Source organism: Lithobates pipiens, unplaced genomic scaffold, assembly GCF_037356315.1.
Source record: "Lithobates pipiens isolate NorthernLeopardFrog02 unplaced genomic scaffold, aLitPip1_a1.2 Scaffold_18, whole genome shotgun sequence".
Lineage (NCBI taxonomy): Eukaryota > Metazoa > Chordata > Amphibia > Anura > Ranidae > Lithobates > Lithobates pipiens.
This window is the reverse complement of record NW_027507758.1, coordinates 347,977,330-347,994,304: the sequence shown is the minus strand read 5'-3', so window position 1 is coordinate 347,994,304 and position 16,975 is coordinate 347,977,330. Positions and strand designations below refer to the sequence as shown.

The 16,975-nt window shown below is 44.5% G+C and overlaps 1 protein-coding gene across 15 annotated transcripts in view; it reads left to right on the top strand.

Annotated features, from left to right (window-relative positions):
* DLG1 (discs large MAGUK scaffold protein 1) overlaps window positions 1-16,975 on the top strand; it is a 530,809-nt gene that overhangs the window by 43,520 nt on the left and 470,314 nt on the right. For all 15 annotated transcript variants that reach the window (XM_077487456.1, XM_077487444.1, XM_077487440.1 and 12 more), the window contains exon 3: window positions 6,408-6,568. In XM_077487456.1, coding sequence (XP_077343582.1) covers window positions 6,408-6,568 — 161 coding nt within the window. The remainder of the gene's footprint in view (window positions 1-6,407; window positions 6,569-16,975) is intronic.

Genomic DNA, 16,975 nt, shown 5'->3' with positions numbered 1-16,975 from the left:
AGTGTCTTAGGTGTTTACGAGTAAAGATGTGCTGTGCTGAGCTCCACTGGAATATTTCTTGCTGGGGCCGGTTGTACAACCGAATCAATTCAAAGTGTCTTTTTTTTTTTTTTTTTTTCTTAGGCCGAATTGAATGGTACCCGGGCCTCGTGGCAGAAGAAACAACGTTTAGCCCATAACTCTTCTCTTTTTAGAGAGCTGGACCCTGGGATCCAGTTCTTTGTGCTTTTTTTTTTTAATTTATTTTTTATATTTTTCAGCCATAAAGTTTTCCTGGTGGGGTGCTTTACGGGTCCAGGAGTGTGGATCCCCCGATTTAAAAAGGGGCCCCGGTTCCTGAAGGTTTTTCAACGGACCCCACCGTGAGGGGTGAAGATTGGGTCTGTTGGTTTTACCACAGAATCCCTGCGGCGGGAAATGTAAGTGGAGATTTCTAAGGAATTTTAATTTTCTTATGAATTATCTCCTTTGAATACATTTTTGTAATGCCTACAAGTCAGAACGATCAGCGGATGCCGCTCCATTCTCCACCGCCTCTGCACGGCGGTTTTGTCACAGCTCTCCTCGCCACCTGCGCCCCCCCCCCCCCCCCCCAACCACACACCTGCCGGAGGCCCGCTCTCGTTCGGGTAACTGCTCTTTTTGAAAAGAGGAAGGGAGCCTCGTGGGAATATGGAGGAGGCGTAGCTTAGCACGGCGTAGGAGTGCAGGAATGCCCAGTGCGGGCATACACTTAAAAAGCTCAATTTTACTGACTGCAGCTGTCCGGACACTAGCAAAAAGGGGGAATGTAAATGGTGACACAGGCATTCCCTTGGCACATTTACTAAAGCACCAGGCTGAGCACTAGTGGCAGCGGCAGTTGCTGAACTATTTGTTCAAGCAGTGGTGCAATTTCTTCTGGTAGTACCTCTGCATTTGTGCATCTGGCTATGGTCAGAAGGGGAGATGGAAACACCCCAAAAAGTCTTAAAAAGGGACTCCCTCAAGCTCAAAAAAAGCCTGAACTCATCTCTACGATGGCATCCTCCCGAGAACTGAGGTGGCTGGTCAGAGTCAGCAATTAGGGCTGTCAAATATTGCAACTTTCCAACACTGCTGCCCCTGTCTATATTACTGAAGACGTTTTTTTCCTCAGCCATGATCGGATTGGAGGAAAGGTTAGCGGCTTTAATCTCATCCCAGTGTGGGACAAAACACGACAGGTCCCCTTCTGTTACCCAGGACCCTCAATCTGATGAACTGGGGGCAGGAGAAAATTTTCTCTTGGGGACCGTGAAGAGGCTGATGACTCCTCTGCTGAGGGGTCAAATTCGGAAGGATCAGCCTCACAATCTGAAAGATTGATGGTGCAATCTTACTGAAATGGTCCGTTCCACATTTTATGCTACCCTTAACGGAGTCGGTTGATGAGCTCACTTCTTGTTTGGGTTCGCTACAGCCTCCTCAAGCTGTGCATGCCTTTCCTGTCCATTCGTTGCTGGAAAAGCTTATGTATTCTGAGTGGGATCACCCAGATGAGTATCTTTTTTTTTTTTTTTTTTCCTCTTAAAGTTTTCAACACTTTATCCTATGGAGGGAAAATTCGCTAAGAAGTGGGAGATAGCAGCAATTGACGCTGCAATATCCTTTGTGACTAAAGGTTTGACTTGTCTGGTAGACAATACTCAAATGCTTTCTCTGGCAGATTCAGTGACTCGTCCTGCGCTAGCGGCAATTGGTGTATGACCATCCTTGAGAGACCAGTTTTAAACAGGTGCTCAAGGTTATTCCTGATAAGCAGGCCCAGGATTTAGCCGAGCTACCCGGTGCCTTATGTTTTGCAATAGACGCTATGAGAGATTCTATTCTCCAGGCCTCATGCCTTACACTTGGGCTGGTGTATATGCGTAGAATTTTCTAGTGGAAAAAGTACACTTTTGCCAGGTAGGAAAAGGAGTAAATGTATTTAATTTAATTTAAACGAGCTCCTTCTCCAGGCAGTCATGGCGTCCTCTGCCGCCAAGTTCAAGAGGTAAACCTCGGGGTCAACCCCAGGGACAAAAGAAGCCCCGGGGGAGGAAATCTACAAGACCAGAATACTAAAGCCTCCTTATGAAGGGGCGCCCCCGCTAGCTCAAGTCGGGAGGTAGACTTCTGCAGTTCTCAAGGGTCTGGCAGGAAGAGTGTTGAGACAGATGGGGGACTTCAATGACTCTAGATTACAAGCTAGAGTTCCGAAAGTTCCCATCTCCTCGTTTTTTCTCAGATCAAACATTCCCAGGGATCCAGAGAAAAACGTCTTTACAACAGACCATCTTTTGTCTCAAAAGGTGATCTCGGTGATCCCCATGGAAGAGCACGAATTTGCGTTTTCTTCAAACCTTTTTACGGAACAAAAACCAAATCGAGATGTGAGACTCATTCTAGATCTCGAATATCTAAACCGGTTTCTGAATATCCACTCTTTTCGCATGGAATCAATCCAATCAGTAGTCTCCATTCTACAAGGTGGAGAACTTCTGGCGTCTATCGACATCAAGGATGCATTCCTCCCATGTGCAATTTTTCCTGCACAACAAAAATATCTGTTTCAAGGTAGAACATCTTAATTTTAGTGGGGCAGATGCGATTCTCCGAAGTGTCCTAGATGTCTGCTCTCCAGCTGATTTAATACACATAATGTGGAATTGTCCAAAATTGGCTACAATCCCTTTAACCACCTCTCGCCAAAATCTAAAGTTAAATTATTATTTTTTTTTTTTTTTAAATAACAAACATGTTGTACTTCCCTCCACTGTACAGCTCGTTTTGCACAGAGTGGCTCCGAACCTGCTCTTCTGGGGTCCCTCGGCGGCTGTCTCTGCTTCCTCCCGCAGGTGCTTCTCATGTTCATGCGAGCTCCCTCGCATGGTGAGTTCCGCCTTTTTTTTTTTTTTTTTTTTTTTTTTTTTTTTTTTTTTAATTTTAAAGCCAGCAGCTACAAATACTGCAGCTGCTGACTTTTAAAATAAGCACACTTGCCTGCCCAGCGTGCCCGCGATGTCTGCACCCGAAGCCGATCTCTCGATCGTCTCTTGGGTGCTGCCGCCGCCATCTTGGGTATGGGAATCAGGAAGTGGAGCCTTGCGGCTTCATTTCCCAGTTCCCTGCTGCGCAATAAGGATGGTCCCTGCTGTCTCTGGGATCCGTGTGTTTCCCAGCAGACAGCGGGGGACCCACGGGAAGGGGCGTAAATATCCGCAGATTCTGCGGATATCTATGCCGGAAGTGGGTACTGTACAGGTACCTGCACCCCCTCCCCCCTGAAAGGTGCCAATTGTGGTGCCGGAGGGGGGGAGGGTTCCAATGAGCGGAAGCTCCACTTTAGGGTGGAGCTCCGCTTTAATGCATAGAATGCATTAAGGTGAAAAAACATTACCTTTACAACCCCTTTAATGCAATCAATGCTACATGTAATACACATATTGACAAGACCCCTATGACATGTCTACTGGGATATTTTGACGAGGATGGCTTCTTTCCCAGGGAGGTGATATTAGTTACTAGACTATTGTTTAGAAAATCTTAATTTTCAGTTTGTAGCTCTGCCTTTCGGTCTAGCAACTGCACCTTGAGTTTTTCCAAAGGTCCTGGCCCCTCCTCTAGCCAGATTAAGGGCCCAAGGTATAAAGTTTATAGCTTGCCTAGATAATCTGCTCTTGAGAGACCAGTCAGTAGCCCGCTTGGAGCAAGGTATGATCACCACAGTCAACTACCTGGAATACCTAGGTTGGGTTCTCCTCAAAACCATCAGGGAGATTAGAATACTTGGGTCTGATCGTAAATACAGCCCAGAAAAGGGTATTCTTGCCCCAGGCGAAGATCAGTGCCATAAAGGAACTGATGCAGGTGGTTTAACACTCTTCCTGTCAGACCCTTGAAGAATCCTTCTATTCGACTTTGCTTGAGGTTGTTGGGAAAGATGGTGGCTTCATTCAAGGCTATTCCTTATGCTCAGTTTCATTCAAGGCTGCTGCAAGACAGTATCCTATCTGCTTGGAACAAGAAGGTCCAGGTTTTAGCTTTCCCAAGGTGTCTGTCTCCAAGGGTGTGCCAGAGCCTCAGTTGGTGGTTGATAACCAAGAATCTGCAGAAGGGAAAATCCTTCCTACCAGTTACCTGGAAGGTGGTAACAATTGATGCCAGCCTTTTAGTTTGTGGAGCAGTCCTGGAATAGGCAACTGCCCTCAAGGGAAATGGTCCATATCAGAAATTACCTTACACATCAACATTTTAAAGATTCAGGCAGTGTGCTTGGCCCTGAGGGTCTGGAAGTTCAGGTTACGGAATTGTCCTCTCAGGATCCAATCCGACAATGCCACAGCAGTGGCCTATATCGATCACTAAGGGGGCACGAGAAGTCGTGCGGCCCAGAGAGAGGTGAATCATATCCTAACCTGGGAAGAAAACAATGTACCTTGCCTATCGTAGCCTTCATTCTAGGAATAGAAAATTGGCAGGCGGACTACTTGAGTCGCCAGCAGTTCCCGGGAGAATGGTCCCTTCTCCCTGATATCTTCCTGACAATATGCTAAAGATGGGGGATCCCAGACATAGATCTGTTTTGCGTCCAGGTTCAACAACTTTTTGTCAAGAACAAGGGATCCCGCTAGCATGTGGAACAGATGCCTTGGTGTTTCCGTGGAATCAGTTCTCACTGATTTATGCATTCCCTCCTATTCTGCTTTTTCCACGACTTCTTCACAGGATCAAGCAGGAAGAGAAGTCGGTGCTTCTTGTGGCCTAGAACATCCTTGTATGCAGAGATAATAAGGATGGCGGTAGGGGACCCATGGACCCTACCACCACGTCCAGACCTTCTCTCGCAAGGTCCGGTATTCCATCCTACCTTACAAATGCTAAATTTAACGGTTTGGCTATTGAGACCAACATTCTGAAGAAGCGTGGGCTTTCAGGTTCAGTGGTATCTACCTTGATTAATGCAAGGAAGCCACCCTCCAGAATTGTTTATTATAGCGTCTGGAAGGCATATGTCTCCCTGGTGTGAATCCAGGGGTTGGTATCCCAGGAAGTATGTCATAGGTAGAATCCTTAACTTTCTGCAGATGGGGTTATACATGAAGCTGGCCTTGAGTACTATCAAAGGCCAGGTATCGGCCTTATCTGTATTATTTCAATGACCACTTGCTTCACATTCTCTAGTTTGTAGCTTTATTTAGGGGGTAACACTGCTTAATCCTCTGTCACCCCTGAACCCTTGGGAATAAAATTTAGTTTGGTCGGCATTGCAGAAACAGCGTTTTGCTCTGATGTGGCATATTCCCTTGGTCCTTTTTGACAAGGGAACACATTTTTTGTGGTAGCCATATCTTCTGCAAAAAGGGTATCAGAGTTGGCTGCTCTTGTAAAGAGCCATATTTAATTATTCACAGGGATAAGGTGATATTGCGTCCTCATCCGAACTTTCTACCAAAGGTAGTGTCAGGCTTTCATCTAAACCAGGATATTGTTCTACCTTTTTTTTTTTTCCCCCCACCAAGAACCATGTTCTACAGAAGAGTCCCTACATTCTCTGGATGTGGTGAGAGCAGTCAGTCTACTTGAAGGCGACTGCTCAGATTCAAAAAAAGGGATGTTTTGTTTGTGTTGCCCGAGGTCCTAAAAGGGGGGCAGGCAGCATCGAAATCTACCATTTCTAAATTGATTCGGCAAGTAGTTCAAACTTATGGTTTGAAGTGGAAAATTCCACCCCCTCAAATCAAAGCACACTCCACTAGGGCTGTTAGTGCTTCATGGGCAGTGCATCACCAAGCTTCCATTTCTCAAATCTGCAAGGCTGCAACTTGGTCTTCAGTCCATACATTTCCCAGATTCTATCAGGTGACTGTAAAAAGGAGTGAGGATATTGCCTTTGGGTGTAGTGTGCTGCAGGCAGCAGTATAAGTCCTCTAGTCTCATGGTTGCCCTACTTTTTGTTGTCTCCCTCCCCTCAGTTGGCATTGCTCTGTGACATCCCACATAGTAACTACTATGGCTCTGTGTCCCATGATTTGCGATAAAGGAAATAGGATTTTTAGAACAGCTTAACTGTAAAATCCTTGGAGTACATAATGGGACACAGAGGTCCCTCCCCCCTTCTAATACACATATATTGCTTTGCTACAAAACTTGGGTACTCCTAGTAGTGGGAGGGGATATATAGGGAGTGAACTTCCTTTCTTAGGTTGTGCCAGTGTCCATCACCTGAAGGTGGCCTATAACCAACATAGTAACTACTATGGCTTTGTCCCGTGATGAACTCCAAGAAAAGGATTTTACAGGTAAGCTATTAAAAAAAAAAAGTTTTTTTTTTTTTTTTTTTTCCTTTTTATGACTGGTTTCCTTTCATGCCTCAAGCTAACCGTATGTCTTTCTTTTAAATTTAGATATTCAAGAATTTTATGAAGTGACCTTATTGGACAATCCTAAATGTACTGATAACTCTAAGCATCCTGACCCAGCTCTGCCTGTGAACATATGGGATTTCTCCAGCCCTCCCAGCACAACAGTAACGTCAGAAACCCTTCCAAGCAGCCTTAGTGGAGAGGTATTTTTATTTTTTTTTTCTTATTCCAAACTGTTCTACTTAAAGAAATGTTTGCAGTGAGGGTAAAAAAGTATTTGATCTCCTGCTGATTGTGTATGCTTCCCCACTGAGAAAAATGTTTAGTCTATAGTTTTAATGGTAGGTTTATTTTAACAATGAGAGACAGAATAACCAAAATATCCTGAAAAACACATTTAAAAAAAAGTTTATAAATTGATTTGCATTTTAATGAGCGAAAGAAATATTCGATCCCTTTGCAAAACATGATTTAATACTTGGTGGCAAAAACCCTTGTTGGCAATCAGAGGTCAGACTTGTCTTGTAGTTGGCCACCGGGTTTGCACACATCTCAGGAGGGATTTTTTCCCTCTTGTCTTTGCAGAAACTCTCCAAGCCATTAAGGTTTCGAGACTGACGTTTTGGTAACTCAAACCTTCAGCTCCCTCCACATAATCTCTATGGGATGAAGGTCTGACGACTTGCTAGGCCATGCCAGGACTTTTTAATGTGCTGCTTCTTGAGCCACTCTCTTGTTGTCTTGGTCGTGTGTTTTGGGTCATTGTCATGCTGGAATACCCACTCAAGAACCATTTTCAATGCCCTGGCTTAGGGAAGGAGGTTCTCATCAAAGATTTGAGGGTACATGGGCCTGTCCATTGTTCCTTTTGATGCAGTGAAGTTGTTCTGTCCCCTTAGCAGAAACCCCCCCCCCCCAAGCATAATGTTTCCATCACCGGGTTTGATGCTGTTCTTGGGGTCATAGGCAGCATTCCACCTCCTTCCAAACGCAGCAAGTTGATTTGATGCCAAAGAGCTCTATTTTGGCTAGGGCTGCAACTAACGATTATTTTAATAATCAATTTAGTTGGGCAATTATTGTTTCGATTTAATTGGTTAATAACCTTTAAAAAAAATATATATAAAGTGGGTCAAATTGATGAGCATTTTCAACCACCGTGGCAGGAAAATTTGGAAACAGAAAACTTCTTGGTCAAAGGAATTTTCGGACAGTGTATGTGGTTGTTCAGAAATGAAGTGAAAATTTCAAACAAAATTCTTTCATTCAGTACAAAGATTTTTCATCTTGTCTGGTGATGATGGTAGTCTGGTTGACTGAAAGTGATTTTCGGGTAGAATATCAAACTCCATTTGTGCCCACGCTTTGTTGGCAGTGTCCATGCATCTTCTATGTGTTCCGTACAGATCTGTTTGAATTCCTTGAGCCTGGCTCCCATTTTCACAAGGATGGGTGTACCCTCAAAAAGATTTATGGTATTCCCCTGTCAGGGTGGTCTTAGATTTTTGGCGCCTCCAAAAAGGATGACTGCGGGTTTATCCAGGTTCTCTTAAACTGTCTTCCGGCCTGTACCTTTCCAGAAGGTTACATCTGAAAGAAGGACCCTTCTGTGGTTTGGGTCTCCTGTCAGAAGGGATCAGTGCTAATTTCCCTCCTGTCACTTTAGAGATGGCCGAATCCAGTTTTGAACCGAAAAGGTTAATTCCTTCATAAGGAATTTTGCACCAATTCGTTTTTGACGCCGCATCCGCAACCCATGGTGCCCTGCTATGGTAGGGAGATGGGAGGGGGCCATCTTGCCCTCAATATTATCCATACCCAGCTAGGAAGAGGACCCGGTCGCCTCTGCTGCTGCCTACCGCTCCGGTGAGTGGCTGGAGAGGGGTGGGGCCCTCTCCCGCCACCGATAACGGTTCACCACAGAGACCATTATCGTTAACCGAACTGCCCACTGAAGAGATGGCTATCTTGGTTATGGCAGCAGCTGCTGCTGTTCCCGAGATACCCATCTTTAAAGTGCCGACGTATATATATACACTGGGCGGCTTGGAAGTGTAAACCCACTAGTTCTGTGTTTGTTTTTGTTTTTTTCCCTGCCTAAAAATGCTGATAATAGCATGTTTCCATGCAGACAGGCCAACATGCTGGGGAGTTTACTGGCTGCAGAAGAAAAAAAGTGCCTGCAGATAAACGGCAGTAGAAACGTCCAGTGTGCATGAGGCCTTAGTGTGGTCAGTTTTTAATAGGAAAGCAGAGGGCCTGTCAGGAACATCAGGGATTTCACATAAAGGAAGCAATACAATGAGAACAGGAGACTTTTTTTTTTTTCCCATACAAGTATACGGCACAGCAGGCAGCATGTATCGTGAATATGTTTGGGTAGCACATTCTTTAAAATGTCTGCTTCTAAACACTATATTTTCCATCGGAACAGGGCCATGCCTTTTCTTTCATTTAAGGTAAATGCTTTACACTTTTATTTATTTTTTTTGCTTTCTTGTTTCATTAACACTCCTAAGCGCCTAAGTTGGAATTTACACTTGAATGCAATAGGTGATGTTAACGTATATGAAATGTTAATTGGTTTTGTTAACTTTAGCAGTGAATCTGTTTATCTCTGTGCAATTAAGAAGTGCTGCTTAGCAAAGCCTAAACTGTGTCATCGAAACCTCATGATTAAAGTCAGATACATTTGTTTTCATCTTGTGTTTCTTAAAGTGATGCTAAAGTCTGTGTGTTTTTGTTAAGAAAAACTTTTTTTTTTTTTTTTTTTTTAATCTTCTCTGTGCAGTGGTTTTGCACAAAGCAGTCCTCTTCTCAGGTCACTCTTTGGCGCTCCTGGCCCCTCCCTCTTGCTGAGTGCCCCCACAGCAAACGGCTTGCTATGGGGGAACCTAAGCTGAGCTGCGGCTTTGTGTGTACATTCAGACATGGAGCTGCAGCTAGGCCTTGCCCCACCCTCTCGTCATTGGCCGACTGAGTTTGACAGCAGCGGGAGCCAGTGGTGCCGATCTGTTATGTCAGCCAATCGGGAGGGAATCCTGTACAGATTAATCTCTTTGCAAACCTACAGCTGCAGGCTATACCCAGATACATCCACTTCCTTCTACCGACGTACCGGCTTAATAACCGGCCCATAGCCGAATGATGGCTATGGGGCGGTTTGTTAAATCTGGGAGGGTGTACAGTGACATCCTCCCAGAATTCCACTCTGGTGCGCCCTCTGGGTTGCGCACCTGAGAACTTCCGTGACCGCTGGGTCCAGAGGACCCGGCGCATCACGGATCCCGTTTACCGGCCGCTGATCGCGGGCGTTTACCACGTGATTGCTCTGTCAAATAACCTGCTAATATAACAATTTTGTGGAAAAAACAAAAAAAAAAGATTTTGCAAAGAATTGTGGGGGAAAAAAATTACAGCTTCAAAAAACTCACCATGCATCTAACTAAATACCTTGGAATGTCTACGTTCCAAAAAAAGGGGTCATTTGGGGGGTAATTTTTCTTTCCTGGCTTGTTAGGGTCTCAAGAAATGAGATAGGCCGTCAGTACTTTAGGTGTGATCAATTTTCAGAGATTGGCACCATAGCTTGTGGACGCTATAACTTCCACAAAGACCAAATAATATACACCAATTTGGGTTATTTTCTACCAAAGATATGTAGTGGTATAAATTTTGGCCAAAATATATGAAGAAAACTTACTAATTTGCAAAATTTTATAACAAACGAACAAAAATGCATTTATTTATTTTTTTTACAGAATTTTCTGTCTTTTTTTTTTTGGCGCCAAAAAAACACCCCAGCTGTGATTAAATACCACCAAAAGAAAGCTCTATTTGGGGGGAAAAAAGGACAAAAATTTCAAATAGGTACAGTGTTGCATGAGTAATTGTCATTCAAAATGCGAGAGCACCGAAAGCTGAAAATTGGTCTGGTTATTAAGGGAGTTTAAGTGGTTAATGCATCCTATGCATTAAGGTGAAAAAACACCTGGCAGTGACCGGCCCCCCCTTTTTTTATTTACCTGAGCTCTGGAACTTGACACGATGAGGATGCGCTGTCTCTTCCCGGGGTTCTCTGCTCTTGGATGGATTAATAGCAGCGCAGCCATTGGCTTCCGCTGCTGTCAATCAAGTCCAGTGACGCGGGGGCTGGGGACAAGTCATACATTCGGTGGCCAAGGACACCGAATGCTGGACTCTGGAGTGTGCCCGCAAGGTAACCCCCCTCAGGAGAGCGCTTCACCTAGGGGGTTATCTGATGCGCGGAGGAGCCGAGTGAGCCGCGGCAGGACCCCAGAATATGGTGTTTGGGGCCACTCTGTGCAAAACTACCTGCACAGTGAAGTTAAGTGTGATATGTTTGATATTTAAAAATAAAAAATGAACCCTTACAACCACTTTGAATGATATGTAGCACTAAACCCCAAAGGAGCTGCTGGTTAGATTTGGGCTTACCGTTGCCTTCTGTTCTCCTCGTTTCATGTCTAGGGGTGTGCCGTGGTAAATGGCCCAGTAATTCGAGAGACTGACAACAGATCCACTTGAATGGATTTTATTTGCAAAACGTAGACAATGAACAGTCTCTTAAATTGGGATCAGAGGGTTGGAAAGGGAATTCAGGTACTCTTCGTGTCAAAGTCAAAATGTTAAAGAACATGCTTACTTTGACTGCATCCAGAGAATAGCCATTCGCAACTGGATGTTCTTAAGTTGGACAGTCCTTCTCTCATAAGGCATAGCAGCCAACAAGGTGCTTAATTGGGAACAAGTCTCTGCCACAGACGTTATTGTCGAACATGTAGGGAAACTAAGCTTGAAAACATTCGTAGGATACCTGGATCTTTCAGCCAGCTTGGCGATATGCACAAGACCGGATTCTCTCGGGTACTTCAGCCCTTCCAGGCTCTTACTAAGAAACCAACCCGTATGTGGTCTTCTTCTGAAGAGTCCTCCTCTGGAATGCTTGAAGTCACTGGGTCTCTCCCAAACTGGAGACGGCACGCAACCACCTCAGAATCCTTCTTTTCGTTTCCTTGCCTCGGGCTAGCCAGCCCAGAGACAACAAAATAGGGTGGTGGTGCGCTGTACTACGTTGGGATATGCCTATCAAAGAGGGCAATATACTAAATCCACAGTTAGGGAGGTATAAAATTTTAAGGTCAACTGAATAGGTAAAAACACGACATATATGTGAACCTGTGCAGCATATTAAAGTAGTGATAATTTTAATGTTAATAGATAGTATAAAACATCAATATACAAAATACGATATAAAAAAACGAAATAAAAAATATAAATTCCAAAGTGCAGTGTGTTGCGATGACAGAAATCACATAAAGTGCAAGTGCTCTAGTGTGATGCACATAGGCAACCCTTCAAATATACACAGAAATTGTGACAAGCAATGCTGGTGTATTGAACAAATGTCCGTTTCAAGTGCAAAGTGCTGCGATTATTCCTGTAATCGCAGAGTGTCAGTGCTTCAACATAATAATTTGTGAAAAATGTGGGAGTATTGCGATGAAAAGGGCAGTGGTGCTGGTGATGGGGGATATATCCTTCGTGGTTCCGTGTACTCTGATGGGTGTCCCCTTACCTCACCGCTGTAAGGTAACAGCGTATATAAAGATCTTTGGGATCCTTTGGCGGGGTTTCCCTTTGGTATTCTATTGTGAAGTTCCCAGGTCCTGACAAATGGTGTTGTCCCTTTTTAAGGGATTTCTCTGGGGTATTGCAGCAAGGGTCCCTCAGTGGTGTAGCGTGTATGGGTTTAAACAGACATGGAGGAAGGATACTCCTCTGCTGCCACAGAGATTGCTGGAAGTGGCAGCAGAGGAGTTTCCCTCCCAGTGTGTGCAGCAGTACACTATCTACCTCTACCCTGACTAGGCGCAGAAATATCTTCCTTTACTAACAAAATAGGGTGGATCCGCACCCCAGGCCATAGCCTTCCTGGGGGCTGGTCAGGAGGACCAGTACCATGAAGTCATTACATCATTCTGGACCGGAACCCCGAACCACGTGACCTCCTCATCTTAAATACCCTCTCCCAGAAAGCACAGCGAGAGCACCACTCCCACTGGGCGGACTCCGAAAGAGTAACTTAAGCACCTAACCAGACCATAATTCCATGCCTGCCAGAAGAGACATTTCCCCCTATGGCCAGGCTGAACATCTCACAGTCCAGTCAGACTGATGCTGAAGTCTAATTTAGATAATTGTACCCAAACCAAACTGCAGTTTAGGCATAACTTTAAATTTGAAAACCGCATAGCGTGTGCTCTTCAGGAGCCGCCGCTACAGATATATCGCTCTCACATAATGCTCCACAGTATGGGGATACCACACGTGAGACTTTTTGGCAGTTTGGCCACATCCAGGCCCCCAAAATCAAATGACCACCTTCAGGCTTTCAAAGGGTGTATTTCCTCCTTTCAATTCCTCACTATCAGTTTGGGAGGACCTTTCTTGTCACAAGGTTTTGAAAAAGTAAATTTTTGTGGAAATAAATGAGATAAAATACTCGCCATGCCTCTTGGCAAATACCTTCAGGTTTCTACTTTGCAAAACGGGTAATTTGAGGGGCGTTTTCTACTATCCTGGCATTTCATGGTCAATAAAACTGTGATAGGTAGTCAGAAAGTGTAATGAGAAAAAAACTCCCTTTAAACACCTGAAGGTGCTTATTGGAATTTCGGGGTCATGTACATAGCTAGACGTGGTATCCCCATACATGGGAGCAGCAGCAGGATGTGTTTTTGGATGTAATTCTGCACATACCCAAGGCATGTGTGAGAAATATCTTATTAAAGTGACTTTGTGAATAAAAAAAATAAAATCTTGCATGCACTCAACTTGCCTCTCAGCAAATCCCTTTGGGTGTCTGTCTGTTTGAACTGTCTTAGCATTTTATGCCTGGTATTGGAAGCTTGTGCGACACATCACTCACTCTAGCGACTTGATGACCAGGCTTTAGCTGACGTTTTTGTTTACATGAAACAAAAGTAAAAAGCTTTTTGCTAGAAATTTACATTGAACCCCAAAAAAATAAATAAAAAAAAGTCTTTGGTAAGATATATAAAAGGTGTTCTTGTGTAATTGGATACCAAACATGACATAATTCAAAAATTGTCCATGCAATGGCGACAAACTCCGTAAATTTTTACATAACTACTTATAACCATAGACCGATGCTTGCATTCGCCTTTGCGTGTGAGCATGGGGATGCTGTAAATTATTATTATTTTTTTATCACAGGGAACGTAAATCTCCCCTGTGATAGCAATAGACAGTGATGGGTAGTAATTTCTGAGAAATCTGGGGTCTCTTTAGACTCTAGATCTCTCCTCTGCCCTTAAAGCGTCTGATTACACCAAGATCGGTGTGATCAGGTGCTTTCCCCAATTTAACCACTTCCTGACTAGCTGCCGCAGTTGTATTGCGGCAGGTTAGCTCTACTGGGCAAATCGCCGTCAGGTGCATACATGCGTTCTGTGGGGGGAGGCGCGGGCCCATTCGCTTGCGGGAGAGCCAATCAGCGGGTCCACCAGACTCTGTTCGCCGGCCACCCGCGATTGCTCCACAGAGAGGCAGAACGGGGATCTGCCAGTGTAATAGGATCCCCTTTCTGTCAGGGGAGTAGAGTGAGATTGTCTGTCTGTTCCTAGTGATTAGGAACAGCGATCTCTCTACTCAGTCCATTCCCCCCACAGTCAGTTAGAAAGCACCTCCCTAGGGAACATTTTAACTCTTTGGTGACAGCGAAGTGTTAACTCCTTTCCTGCCAGTGTCATTTATACAGTAATCTGCATTTTTATTGCACCGATCGCTCTGTAAATGTCACTGGTCCCAAAAAGTGTCAAGTGTGTGATCTGTCTGCCGCAATGTCACAGTCCTACTAAGAATCGCAGCCATTACTAGTAATAAAGTAAATAAAAAAATGCCATAAATCCCCTATTTTGTAGACTCAATAACTTTTGTGGAAACCAATCAATATACGGTAATTGGGATTTTCTTTTACTTTTTTAGAATACTTATTGGCATAATTTGAGGAAGAAATTTAATTTTTTTGGGATATTTATCTATTCTATAAAAAAAAAAGCTGCAGAGGTTTTCAAATACCAGCAAAAGAAAGCTATTTGTGGGGGGAAAAAAAGGACATCAGTTTAGTTTGGCTATAAGGTCGCACGACCATGCAACTGTCCGTTAAAACGACGCAGTGCAGTATCGCAAAAAATGGCCTGGTCGGGAAGGGGGTAAACACTTCCTGGGTTACAGTGGCTAAAAATGGTACTGTTTATATCCAGTGAAACCAAAGTGATAAAAAGCTTGTGGTTTCTTAAACCATAGAGATGATTGAAACAGTTACTGTTTCGGGTTCCCTAGTGGAGAGCCCGAGGAAGTCATCGGGGGGCATGTTCTCTCCCACTGCTTGTAAAATGCAATCCAGGGGCAAAGCTGCTAGGATTGTTTTTTCAATTAAATTTTACATTGATGTGGATGAAGAAATCTCTGCCAAAAAGTGAAAAATGCTATGCCAAAGCATAGGGGTGATCTGCCCACCGACCACTGCAGGCCCCCATACTTGGGAATATCTTTTTTTTTTTTTTTTGCTGTGGATGAAGGATCTCCTGCAGTGCTGGACTGCAGGGCCGCTGTAACTTTATAAAAACTGTAAATTTTCCAGGCTGTGATTTAGTGTCTCTCAAAATGCCAGTTTCCTAACCTCTTTTGAGACCCTTGTGTACAAATTCTGTGCCCTAGACTGTATCCTATAATAATACTCCACTAGTGTGTGGTGGTAACGGAAGCAGTCTTTGAAGCGGAGACCAGGTTGGTCAGGGGGGGGGGGGGGGGAGAAAAGCTCCTGTTATGCCTAATTTCACATCTGCTACAGATGCAACATCTTTTCTTTTCATACATCAGGGGACAGAGCCATAGTAGTTACTATGTGGGTTACAGGCCATCTTCAGGTGATGGACACTGGCATGCCCTAAGACAAGAAGTGCACTCCCTATATAACCCCTCCCCACTATTGGGAGTACCTCAGTTTTTTCGCCGTGTTGGTCACGAGTAAAGATGTGCTGAGCTCCACTGGAGCAATCCTTGCTGGGGTTAGCCATGCTGACTGGATCCATTCAAAGTGTACTTTTTTGGCCCAAATTGGTATCCGGGCCTCATATCCGAAGAAACGAGGTTTAGCCTGTCAACTCTTCTCTTTTTTTTTTTTTTTTTTCTCCACGTCAGAGGACCTGTGCTTGAGACACAATCATATTGCCTCTCATTTTTATCTCAGCATCATATCTCATCATCGTGGGTTATAATTCTTATTTTCAATTTTTTTTTCTTTTTCCTTTTTTTGCTATTACAATATCCGACAAAAAAGTTACCCGCCTTCCTGAGGCCTATCTAGACAACAACAATCTACCTATATTTTATCCCTTACCCGCACTACCCCTACCCATCCCAAACCCCCCCCCCCCGCACCCCCCTCCACCTCCCTCCCTTGCGCCCATTTGCACATGAACATCAATATGCTACCCTTATGTCTCGTATTCATTCTAATCTATAGGATATCCCATCTCGGTTATCCATGGGGACCATATTCCCTTCCATACTCTATAATTTCCTCTCCTTACAAACAGAGTCTTCTCTTTCCAAACTAGTTCATTAATACTTTGGGTCCATTCTCCTACTGTGTAGGGGCTCTTTCAGCTTGCCATCTTTGCGCGATCAATCTGCGTGCCTGAAACAGGCATCTTACCACTGCCACCGTGACATATTTCCCTTCTCTTGGCTCTTGCCTATATCCCATATAGGCAACTCTTCTCTTTTTAGAGAGCTGGACCCTGGGATCCAGTACTTTTTGGTAGTGAGGCCATAATGTTTTACTGGCAGGGTGCTGTTGCAGGTCCAGGATTGTGGGGTACCTCTAGGTTCCCCTGCTCCTGAAGATTTAACGGAGCCCACCGTGAAGGGTGAATATTGGGTCTGTTAGTTTGCCACAGAAAACCCTGTGGCGGAAAGGTAAGTGGTGTTTTCTAAGAATCTTTCTTCTTCTTTTTATTTTTTTTAAGAATTTTCTTATGAATGTCTCTAAGAAAAATGTTGTCATGCCTATGTGTCACCACTGGGGGCTGTATTGAGCACTCACCGCCTCATGCTGGAACTAGCGCTGTCAGGAGGCGATCACTTCCTCCTTCTCCAGCCAAAGTAGCCGATCCTCCGATAAGCAAAATGGGGTATTTGTCTCCCCGCATGTTGCCGCCCTATGCTGGGATTCCCCCCCTTGTGGGGTAAAGGTGCCTGTATCCATAAAAAAAAAAAAAAGAAAAGGTAAATGCAGTGGGCGCTCGGCGGCTTTTGTAAATCGAACCCCACCATGCTCGCGCTAGGTCCGAGAGTACCTGTAGTCTGCCGCTCGCGTGGGAAAACACGTGCCTTTTTGAAAACGGGTGGGGCCGTAGGCAATGCGAGGGGTGGGACTGGCGGCGGCGGCATTCTCCGACACCAGGTTCACGTGGAGGAAGCTTTTAAAAGCACACTGCTGCTGCTGGCTGTGGAGGGACATAAGAGCAAAGAGGTGACTTTTTTTAAAAATTTTTTTT